At 36.8% G+C, this 11,804-nt stretch overlaps 1 protein-coding gene across 3 annotated transcripts; it reads left to right on the top strand.

Moving 5' to 3' along the window:
* Positions 1 to 5: 5 nt before the first annotated feature.
* LOC145204088 (uncharacterized) lies at positions 6 to 11,401 on the top strand. 3 transcript variants are annotated; one of them, XM_080076512.1, is made up of 14 exons: positions 6 to 158; positions 268 to 371; positions 490 to 565; positions 2,617 to 3,215; positions 3,441 to 3,486; positions 3,760 to 3,937; positions 4,927 to 4,973; positions 8,421 to 8,545; positions 8,962 to 9,091; positions 9,198 to 9,263; positions 9,454 to 9,468; positions 10,175 to 10,369; positions 10,862 to 10,982; positions 11,156 to 11,345. In XM_080076512.1, exons 1-14 carry the CDS (start codon positions 149 to 151, stop codon positions 11,199 to 11,201), a joined length of 1,758 nt encoding a protein of 585 aa, XP_079932638.1. In that variant the 5' UTR covers positions 6 to 148; the 3' UTR covers positions 11,202 to 11,345. The 3 variants fall into 3 exon arrangements, with proteins under 3 accessions (XP_079932638.1, XP_079932637.1, XP_079932639.1); XM_080076511.1 differs by having other exon boundaries at positions 7 to 158; positions 10,172 to 10,369; positions 11,156 to 11,401; XM_080076513.1 differs by having other exon boundaries at positions 7 to 158; positions 3,441 to 3,453; positions 10,172 to 10,369.
* The last annotated feature ends 403 nt before the right edge of the window (positions 11,402 to 11,804 follow it).

Below are 11,804 nucleotides of genomic sequence, written 5' to 3'. Positions count from 1 at the left end.
CCAATACTTTGTATATCTCACCTAAAAAAAATCTAGTTACCGTCAACTCATCCATAAAAAATCGGAAAGGAATTCAACGTTTGACTTGGAAACAACTTCAGTCGCGACTTTGCAAAGAACAACTGCGGAAATTGTTTGTCATAAACCAATGAACACACGTAAGTGAATGTATTTAAATTGTGTAAAAATATGTTAGCTTGGGCAGCCAGTAAAACTTGTGTTACTTTGGGCCTTATGATAACTGTGTAACTTTTGTTATTTATTAAGAGCAACAAAGTTACGGTGGTGGCGGTACAATGCAACCACAACAGCAACAACCGTATGGATATGGTCAGCAAATGGCCAAAGGTGGACAAACTGGCCAACAACAGGTACTGTTTCTGCAGAAAATAAATTGTACTAAAACAAGGTGTTAATAAAATTATGGTGTGACTTTTCCTGAAAAAAGTAATGACATGCATCTCGTTGATTTACACTGATTTATTGCAGGGTGCAGCAGCTGGTGGACAGAATGCAGGTTATGGATATGGTTACTCTCAACAATACCCACAACAAGCTGGTGGAAGTAAGTTACTTAACATCTTCGATTTGTTGTTTTTTACTCACTTTAGGCCAGTGGTTCCCAACCACCTATGCGATCCTGGCAACCAGCAAAAAAAAGGCGCCAGCAACCACGCAAAGGGTGCACTTTCGACCCCAATATCTCGCGAACCAAACAAAGCTGAACAAAAAAATTTTAACACAATACTTTTGTAAGCATTATCAAACCATCGATGGCATTGGTTTGAAAAAATATGGAAACCACAAATATTAATACGCCTATGAATATGACTGCTTAATGCTCTTTAACGCGTTTCGCAGAATAAAAGCGACTAACATATTCTGTTTCTGCAGAACATGCCGTTTTCAAAAAGCCCTAACTGGTTATTGCAATATCGGGGGCTCAGCTCCGAATATTAACTCGAAGTCCATAACTCGCGCATAATGCCGCCGTCCCCGCTCGCCAGCAATCAATGACGCGCCACCGCTCAAAATGTCCAAAAGGGGCTCACTTTCGAACCGCCAAGGGGTGATGGTTTAAAACCATTGGTTTTAGGGGGTCTGTGCCAGATTGGAAAGAATGGCCTGCGCGGAGGATTTATCAATATTTTGGATTTCCCCTTGTAATCCGCGCAAATTTAGGCTTTTTTACATGTAATCCGCGCAAAAAAATGTTGTCCGCGCAACTTGGCACAGCTTTCGTAGGTAACTATAATAAACTTTCTTTAAAATTTTATATTTTCGTTTTACAATGAAGTTCTAGTCGTCATTATTTCGCGAACTTACAATCCACGTAAATCAGTCAAGCACATCGAAACTTACCGATCGTCACGCTTGAAATAACATTTTTCTGTTTCGCTAACGTTGTCGTTAAAAGTACATTTATCTGTATTTTTAGGACGTAGTTTGACTATTAAAGTGACTGTCGGCTAGGCAAGTTACATAAAAAATGTTTTCTGTATGACAAATAAGTAAAAACAGTTAAGAGCAGTTTGGCAATCATAAACGATCCCCACAAAACAAATCAGCAAAATGTTTGAATCGTTATGAAAATGAAAAATTGTAGAATCTAGCAGAACAGCTGCGTGCGCAATAGAGCAAAACTGAAGATTCGTCGTGTTTATTACTTTTTTTAGTTCTTTTTGTCGGCTGGATAGTCTTGCAGGCGTTACATACAAATTGCGTTAATCGTTAAATCCACCTGTCAATCAAAAGTCTATCGATCCGCGCAGAAAATTGCAATTCCGTGCAAACATCCGCGCAATTATTTTGACGAAAAAAATATCCTCCGCGCAAAAATAAAACTTTCCAATCTGGGGTCTGTGAAGGCAAACATTTTAAGTATCATTACCAACAGTAAAAACTTTTACGTTTTCACCATTTTTGTGATTGTTGCCTCCAATGTGACATCACAACACACTTAAACATTATAATTTATATTGCTTTGTTATAAAATTGAGCACCAGAAAGTATAATAATGTTTAATGCAAGAAACAAAGGTACAAAAACGTTGGGAACCACTGCTTTACCAGTCTGCAGAACATGGCAGTTGCCGACGAGATCTTGTGCATGCAGGACCTGCATTGCGCACATGCACGACCCGTAAGTTCTGGTGCAAGACCAATTTCAGCAGGCGCAAAGCAAGTAAAAGAGGTCAAGACAGCCCAATTAAATGCCTTTGGTGGGAAATTTTCACGTGCAAACCCCAAAACTTGGCGTGCAAAAATTTATTTGAAAAAAAAAAATCGCATGTGCAGCTGCCACACTATTCATACTGGCTGCTTTAGGCCATATTGGAAATGGAAAGAATGGTTGTTGCACAAAATTGTATTTGTGAAACTCATGTGATTTCGGGTAGTTCTCTATGTATCTGCAGTATATTTATGCAAACGTTTTATGTTTAAATCATAATAACTATAGTTTTGCCATGCTAACAAAGATCTGTGCTGCCAAGCAATTCACAAAACAAATAATTCATAAAAGCAAGTAATATGGTTTAATATATATATTTTAAACCTATTTGATGCTGCTTTTTATTTTTATATCTACATAATTCTAAAACATACTTTTCCATAGTGAACCAACAATATAGTGGCTACAATCAGCAAGGTGGAAACACCGCCAACAGTGGTGGAGGCTATGGACAACAACAACAACAATATAATCAACAGAGCTCATATCAACAAGGTGGGGCAGCCACAGCAAATTCCGCAGCAAAACCTGCAGCTGCCTCACAAGCCCAACAGCAACAGCAAAGCTATGGTCAAGGAGCACAATCTTATGGCCAGTCCAAGCCCCAACAACCTAGTGGGTATGGTCAAAACACAAATCAATCCCAGTCTGGTATGTATGGAGGACAACAGAGTGGTGGCCAACAACAAAGTGGTTACAACCAAGGTCAACAAGCTAGTGGGTATGGACAAACCCAGGGAGGAATGCAATCAGGAAGCTATGGTCAGGGTCAGCAATCTGCCAGTTATGGTCAACAAAGTGGAGGTCAGCAGAGTGGATACAATCAGGGTCAGGGTGGTCAACAAGGAGGATTTGGACAAGGTAACAACCAACAAGGAAGTTATGGACAAAAGAGTGCTGGTGGTTATGGGCAAGGTGGTCAATCTGGTGGATACAACCAAGGAAGTGGAAACCAGTCTGGGGGCTACAATGCTGGCGGCCAGGTGTGTTTAAATAGCACTAGATTATATTAGTGAACAGATCATTAGGAAACTATAACATTTTTGGATATTTTCCAGCTGCTAAGCTTTTTATGTAAATAATAAATTTCTTTAATCTGGCCTTTTACATCCTTGGCCTCCATAAGTTTTAATTTCTACATCATATATTATGCTGTAATATAAGATAAAATTTGTAGTTGTTTAATGCTGTTTAACTTTGTTTTGCAGCAACGTGAAAAAGGTGGGAATGATTCTTCGGAAACTCAAAATAGAGGTTTTTATAATAATAATAGTTTTGTGGGCAAACATCAAGCAAGTATTGCCAGTGTTTCTGCATGTATTTGTGTGTATATCTCGTATCTACATTTATATATATACTTCGTATCAAGTAGCAAATAAGTTCATTGACTTCTACAACACACAAATGTGCAAAGAGGCATACCAACACCAAAGTTTTTTAACTTTAATGCAATGTGTGTTGATGTAAATGCCTAATTTATTTGCAGTCAATCTCCTGTTTGTTTGCAAAGTTTAAATGTTGTTTTAGGGGGTGGCCGAGGTGGCTATGAAACTGGAAGAGGAAGTGGTTATGATGGTGCCCGAGGTGGCCAAGACGGGGGTCGTGGTGGTTATGATGGTGGCAGAGGCCGAGGTGGTTATGAAGGACGTGGAGGAGGGGGAGGCGGCTTTCGTGGAGGTCGTGGTGGTGGATATGGGGATTCACGGTATGTTATGTTTCTATTTTGTGAAACATTTAGCATGTTTGACAAATTGACAACTAAAATTAGAAAAAAAGCTAGCTACTTACCAGCTATATATCGCATATGTCTGTCAGTTTGGAATTCAGTTTTTTTTCAAGTTATCTGTAAGACATTTCTCTTTACATATTTTAATGAACTATTTACATGCGGAGCCTAAGCTCTCAAATCAATCAATGTTTGATGATTGGGTGTGTCTTAATAAACATTTCCGAAAAAATGCATGTAACAAACCTATTTAATAATGTGAAACATTTTCCAATTTTCAATCATGAAATGGGTAAGTTTATATGTTAGGAAATGTTTTTTTTTTGCTTTTGTGTTTCTCCAGGCATGGGGATTGCCAACACTTGTTTGTTTGGGCTCAATTTCATTACTTTTCTCCACCTGGGTTTGACAAAGTTTGGGGTGAAATTGCAACCTGTGTTAGCAACTTTAGGACTGGGCATTATGACAAAACTACTTTGTTTGTACATTTCCAAACCAATATATTATTTGAGCTAAAAAATATGACATGCTTTCTCAACATGCATGCATAAAGTTTGCTTGGCTGATGACTCTTGATTTTTCTGGTGTCGAAAAACTGTAAACTGCCTTGGTTTATAACTAGCAAAATGTATATATTGCAACAAATGTTGGTGTGAGGCCAATTGTTCATGTGTCCTGAAAAGATTACATTAACCCACAGACACGATATGCAGTTTTTTTCTTTTTTTCGATCTGGTACCCCAATATGAGTATTCATATAATTTCCTGGAAAAGTATCGATTTTTTTGTTCTTGAAAAATACCCCTGTACTTTACCCCATGCCTGTATATTTTATGCCTAGTATACTGTATGTATAAATGTGCCGCCAACTTAATTAATCCAAGTTCCGCCATATTACTGGTGAAGGTGCCTTGCTTCTATTGAAGTGGGCATTGCTATAAATTGTGGTTGCTTTTTTATGAATTCAGTGGTGACCAAGGCGATTCAGAAGGCTTCAAACAAGGGGGAGGTAGTGGTAAGTTGCCTCTATTCATTCACCATTAACACAACTATGTGATTTTTCTTGTATATTTATGCCTTACACTGCTGGGACCTCTTTGCCAATGTTGAATTTTTGGCCTGACTCGAAACTAGGCTTTTAAATGTGAAAATATGGCTAATTTATCCGTGTTAACCGCAGTTGCAAGCATTTTTAGCTTATTCAAGATATCTAAAGTGCTGAATTTGCCTGAAAAAGGATAATGCTACACTACAGCAAAACACTTTAGTTCCAGAAAATTTGCTGATAATGATAAATTACATAAATAATAATCTACAGTTACAAAAGTACTGCTTTTGCATTTGTTAAATCCAATTAACCTAAAACTACCATGTTGTTACGTTATCTATAAATGTTGCAATTACAGAAACAAATTGTAAATCAATAGTATAAATGTCTTTATTATACATTAAAAAAAACAATACTATAAACTAAACAAGCTGTAACTCAGACAAAATGTACATTGACAGCAATGTACCTAATCATATGAAATGCTGAATTATAAGAAGGCTGCCAAAAATGCGCCACTACTAGTAGTGCCATTTTATACAGGTAGTTTTCAGTGCAAAATCAGTTTATATTTTGGAGTTTATCGGTCCTATGTGTCCCATGATGGGGCAATTAATAAGTGACTGGCAAGGTGTTACCAGAAATTTTGTTTTTTCTTGGATCCCATGTTCTTTGGAAGTTTGGTAAGATTTATATTTCACCACATGGGAAATACGGATTCATTAACCACTACTGGTGGTATATATTGCACCACATTAAAGTCACAATCAACACTTTGTGGTGGTATAAAAAAGCTGCTTTTGCATCCTAGCTCTGGTAGTTACTCCTGTCTTTTGCTAACAATCAAATTGCTTTTATTTTATTTTTTATGCTGTTTACCAGAAGCAAAATGATCTTGATTGAGCATATGCTGATTTTATGCTGGTGATTACTGCATATGATGAAGTACTACTTTTTTTGTTGATTTAAAGTTTTAAAAAATGCTCTGCTGTTTCTTGGCTATGTTTGACCCTGCTAGAACCCCAAATTAAGTCAAATTGCTTAAAAATGTCTGAATGTTAAACAATTTAATGACCTGTATAGCATGGTATTCGTATTATACAGGTCTTAATGCCCCCAAAAGTTGTTTGCCAACAAATCATAAGCATTTAAAATGGACACATGCAATGCATATTTCAAAGGAGGCCATTGTTTATGCAAAAAGGTAATATTGATGAAGCCACCATTATAGTTTATATATATATCTATTCTGTGACTTTTTCATATTGTCATCAAGATATGATGCATTTTGGTTGTAACTTGGAGATAAAAAAAACTTCATTCATTATGATGAATTCTGGCAAACAGTAAGCATGAAAATGGCAATGTTAGTATGGAGTAGTGAGGTATGCCGTATTGGCTAAGTCCACCACATCCTAGATACATGTTGAATGCAGGTTGTTTACAACAGTAAAGGACAGACTTTTACACTTGAACTGTAAAGATTGATATTGCCTATTATGGTCTGTGTTACCTTAGCCGTTGTATGTGGTATTGGTAGTGCAAAACTTAAGCTGATTGACATGACGGCAGAGCAAATTTAACTGTGAGAAATGTTTTCCAGAAGTGGTTGGACAATTTGATGAACCTTTCATGAGTTATTTGACGCAAATTTGCCTTTTTGCAATTATCATATTTTTGTGCAATCAGTAGGTTGTCATTCTTTCTTGAACGTATATTGGATATAGGTTGGAGCTGAGATTAGTGTTTACATCATACTACCAATTGAATTTTCTATAGCAGACATCTAGCAATATATATTTCTTTATGACCAACTTCATTATGTGAACTAAAGCAAGAAAAGATACAAATACCAAAAACATTGTGCTTTACAGCTTACTTACGACAAAACTGTTTTTTGTTTTTGTTTTTGATTGATCTTTATACACTTATACATTCTGGGACTGCTTGGTTTTCCACAGATCTTCTCAATTGTCTTATTGCATGACAAGGGATAATTCCCTTGCCATTATTTAGTTTAGGACAGAAACAGGAATATATAATATTACCAACAATGGCCTTATGAAACTTTTTAACTATTGTACCAACTAATGGATGAAAAGGGCACATTTTTGTGTGGTGGCTTGTAAACAACAAATATCCACATTTTTGTAACACATGCCTTGTTCAGAAAGAATGCGTATTTGACAGAAACATGCAATTGCCAAATTATGACTGCTTCAAATTTTATTTGGCCCTCTTTACCTTAGTTAGTACGGTGATTTAATTCTGCTAACCTAGGGGTGACCAACAGAAGTTAATTGAGCTAACTATTAAGTAACTAAGTACTGTCAGAGCAACAATACTGAGGATGTGATCTCTAATGAGCTGCATTAGAGAATAACCCAGTGTTTCTTCTGTATCCCCTCTTACCTCATGTTAAAAAAAGCTTCTTCTGTTAGAGAAAGGGCTGATGCTCATGTTCTGACACAAGTTTCTTGCAATGGATTTTGCCTATGAAATGTTACAGAAACATATTACTGAATTGCTCATACTAGCAAGAAAGTTGCAGACTGTGCACACTTTTTTAACCTATATGTTTAGTGCAGCTGGTGACAAGACATTTACTGTATGGGCTAGTATAGCCACATTATGGCACTGTCAGGAAATGGTACCACAATGACCAAACTACTGCTTACACTAGTCCTGTACAACCAAATTTTGGTTTTTTATGTATTCTATTTCAACTGCCCAGATTTATTAATGTGCCTGCCCTAGAACCACTTGCCTATCAAACAACTACCTGTACAAAGTTTAAAGCAAACCATCAAAAGACACCTTTGACTATCCGGTTTACTGCAGCTTTTAGGCTACCAAGTTCAAACTTAGTGTTTAATAATGTCATGGCATGATACAACCACATATGTCTCATACTAAAAAAATATCAATATAATGATGATGGACAACATAACATTCGAGAATGTGGCAAAAAAATAATTTAGTTATCTCATGACATAATATTTTCTCAATTTTGCCATTTGGGTATATTTTGGTTGTTGATGTACAAAATTAAAGGTGAGTTATAATAATTAATCCTTTCTCACACATAAATCACATATGTTTTTATCATACAAAAAACAAAAGCAAGAGGTACCAAGTTGTGACCATGTTATATGTTACTCTGTTTTTTTTCTCTTTGTTATATGTTAGTAGTTGTTTGAGGTGCATTTCAAATATAATATTTATTGTTGAATAATGATTGTGTTTGCTTGGAAAATTTTGGTATATTTGCTTGGAAGAAAATTTTAATATTGTGGAAAATGGCCATACCTGAAAATTTTGTCTTATATGTCTGGAGAAGTGACCAAAAAAACCCCAAGTATTGCAAATTATTAACTACTACCACAAAAATTCATCAGTATTAATATTTTATAGACGCTGGACCACCTGTGGATAACACACCAGGTCCGGAGAGCGACACAATTTATGTGGCTGGTCTTGGTCAAGACATTACCAGAGAAAAGATTGCTTCCTTCTTCGGCCAAATTGGAATAATAAAGGTAACAAATGTTGATGTAGTGTTTTAGTATTGACTGCTCACCTGTCTTTTGTGTTCTTTATCATGTGGTTTGTAAATTTTTTTAGGGGATTTGGGGCAATTCTTCTAACATTGTCTGTTTTAAATTTTGATATCAATCTCTATTCAGCAGTTATTAGACAGACACTCAACCACTTAGTTGATCCTGTCCAATTTGCATTTTTTGACATTTGGCAATGTAAACAACTTACCATTGTACACCAGTTGTCTTTACTGATGTTAAACAAAGCCATCTTCATCAACCACCAAACATACAACAGAGTAACATTTTTTGTGCAAGGCTTAATGCAAGACCAAGTCTACTTATGCTAGTCTGATCAATTTCATTCTGCTCCTTTGATTTTCATTAATTAGGCCTTGTCTCTTAACTTGCTTTAGAAAGATAAGAAGACGCGAGAACCGAAAATCTTTGTGTACATGGACAAACAGACAGGAATGCCCAAGGGTGAATGTACTGTAACCTACGATGATCCACCATCAGCCAAAGCTGCCATTAAGTGGTTTAACAGTGAGTGTAAACTTTTCCTATTTGGTTAAAAAAAGTCACAAATAATGCATTAATTTGGTGCAAAAAAACTTGTTTCATGTCATAAATGTTTACTTTGCATTTATAGAAAAAGATTATGAAGGAAATATATTGAGTGTCAGTTTTGCTCAACAAAAGGCAACTTCAGGACCAGGTAATAGCAAAAATTATACAAGGATAATTTTAGGAAAACGTATTTTGCCAATGCAAGATTGGTTTGTAAAAGAAACTTAAAATTTTAAAAACAGGCTATGGGCAACCTATTAAAACAGGGTTTGGCCTATAATCTTACACCTTGTAAGAAATATCCTTGCTAATAATTTTGTGTTTGTTTTGTTTTTTAGCTCGATTCGCTGGAGGTACGTTTCTTGAAGAGTTGGTTTGTATTCTGTAATAATCTAGAGCAGGGGTGTCAAACTCGTGGGGTTCGAGGGCCGCATTGCAGTTTAGAAATTATGACGAGGGCCGCATGTGATTTTTATTCTAGATCCTTATTTTACCAATATCCGCCAATTACATGCTGGTTTTTGTTTTAAACTTACAGATGTAAATACATAGGTTTATATCATATATTAGACCATCTATTGACGTTCCAAATAATTTCCAACTTGAATCACAGATTGAGCTGCACAAGTGCAGAGTGTGAAAATCGGTTTTAACTGTTTATTTCGTCATAATATATATTGTGACGCTAATGGTACCTGTTTTTTGGCATTGTTTGCACACAATAGGCTTACAAAAAGTCTGACGCATATGGCTGCTGGGCTGGTAATTCTCTTTTCAGTAACACAAAAAAATTATTACAATTAGATAAAAATCTGACAAAATACTACAAAGGTTGTTGAGTGTTTGTGGACGCATGCGGCCCGCGCAAGTTTGACACCCTTGGTGTAGAGTGTTTTCTTCAAATTATAAAATATCATTCCAGAGTAGAACAATGTTTGCTGAAAATTACTGAGCCCAAAATCTCAAATACTTTAGTTTAAGAAACTCAAAATTTACTTCTGTTGAAACCAAAACCAAGCCAAATATTTTTACATATTTTGTCTGTGACTCTTCCAGTAGGTCGGGGCGGCCGTGGTGGCAGAGGTAGAGGTGGTTTTGGTGGCGATCGGGGATATGGTGGTGGCGGTGACAGAGGAGGTGGTTACCGTGGTGATGGTGGACATGGGGGTGACCGAAGAGGGGGTTATGGAGGGGACAGAGGTGGTGGAAGAGGCGATCGCGGAGGGTTCAGAGGAGGTCGAGGTGGAGACCGAGGTACGTTTAGTTTAATTCACTTTAGTCATGTTGTTCCTGTATTAATCTAGGTATCGGACAGCGGCCGCAGCGCTATATATACATATGTATTAAGTCACTTTTGACCCGAGTTTTTCAACCGCAAAAATAGATATAAGTTTCAGCAAATCGTTGTATATGCAAATCTGAGCCGAGACAGTCCCCAAACACTAGACATTAGGCATTGTTGTTTTAAAAGCTTGGTGTGTCCCAAAAAATGTTTATACATAACAAAAAGTTAGCAAACGCGATCTTTCTGCAACCAGTTATCAACAAATGGGTCAGATTTAAACAGTAGTAATCGAAAAGTAATCGATTTTTACGTCAAATTTATGTGGATCACAAAATCCCGATTCGGAAACTTAGCGACACGTGGAAGGGTCAGTGTTCGACCAAACAGACTAACAAATACAGTTTTTACTGAAAGTTCATGCACATCTTTATGACCTTTAACCTCTCCCATTATTGTCACAGGTGGTCGTGGTGGATATGGTGACCGAGGTGGTGGAAGGGGCCGTGGAGGCTTCGGAGATAGAGGTGGAGGTGGAAGGGGTAGAGGAGATGACAGAAGGGGAGGTGGCGGACCTGGAAAATGGTAAATTAATGAGACTTGATATTTTTTCAACTAGATAAATCCATATTGTTTACCCTGGACCTAAAGGTTGTGCATCGACCAAGTGTTGAATTGTCCGACTTTCGTTATTTTTTAGTCATTTTTTTATATCAAAGCCATCGATAAAGTATAAAGTAACTGATGTTTATTTTCAGGCGTGGAGGTCCCCCAAGAGGCGGAGGCCGTTCTGGACCTTACTGATTTTCACTTTGATTCATTCAACTTCTATTTCCACTTACAAGCACTCCTGGCAATAGGAGTGGAGCCCAAATGTTGCGCGACTCGCATTAAGTGTTGATTTCAATTGCGTATTTGATAAATAAAGACCCGATTTTGTCCACGATACACTTACACACATGTTTCATCATGTGGTCTGTAAATACAATTTCTGTTTTTACGTACTTCGTTGTACACATCTGTTTAGGTTAAGCAGATGTTTGCTTAACGTGGAATCCGTGTACAAATTAATCTTACTGTAGGTTATTTGAAATTCCATCTAAAAAGGCGTTTTTGACCATTTAAATTAGCGGTTCTCAAACTGGGGTCCGCCACGCGATTTCAGAGGGACCGCGAGAGGCAAAGTATTTTTATAATCTAACCCTAACGTAACATTAGATCTTGCAAGTGTCTAAGTAAAAATTATTTCTACAAATGAGTTTTCTCTAACAAAAAGTACTCCATTGTTTCATTTTCGAGTAACAAACAGAGGCGATTATTCGCGCACTATATTTATATTGTTTTAGTCTTGTTTGTGACGTAAAATTGCCATGGAGACATTAACTCTTAGTTGGTAATTAAGCAGTT

Source organism: Phallusia mammillata, chromosome 8 (assembly GCF_965637545.1).
Source record: "Phallusia mammillata chromosome 8, kaPhaMamm4.hap1.1, whole genome shotgun sequence".
Lineage (NCBI taxonomy): Eukaryota > Metazoa > Chordata > Ascidiacea > Phlebobranchia > Ascidiidae > Phallusia > Phallusia mammillata.
The sequence above is the reverse complement of the archived record's forward strand: the minus strand, read 5'-3'. Positions and strand labels throughout refer to the sequence as shown.

What these genes read in the sequence shown, in the direction of transcription:
- LOC145204088 (XM_080076511.1), top strand. An exon ending in GCTACAATGCTGGCGGCCAG is followed by an intron (nt 3,216 to 3,440) that starts GTGTGTTTAAAT and finishes TTTGTTTTGCAG; the next exon opens with CAACGTGAAAAAGGTGGGAA. An exon ending in GGTGGATATGGGGATTCACG is followed by an intron (nt 3,938 to 4,926) that starts GTATGTTATGTT and finishes TTATGAATTCAG; the next exon opens with TGGTGACCAAGGCGATTCAG.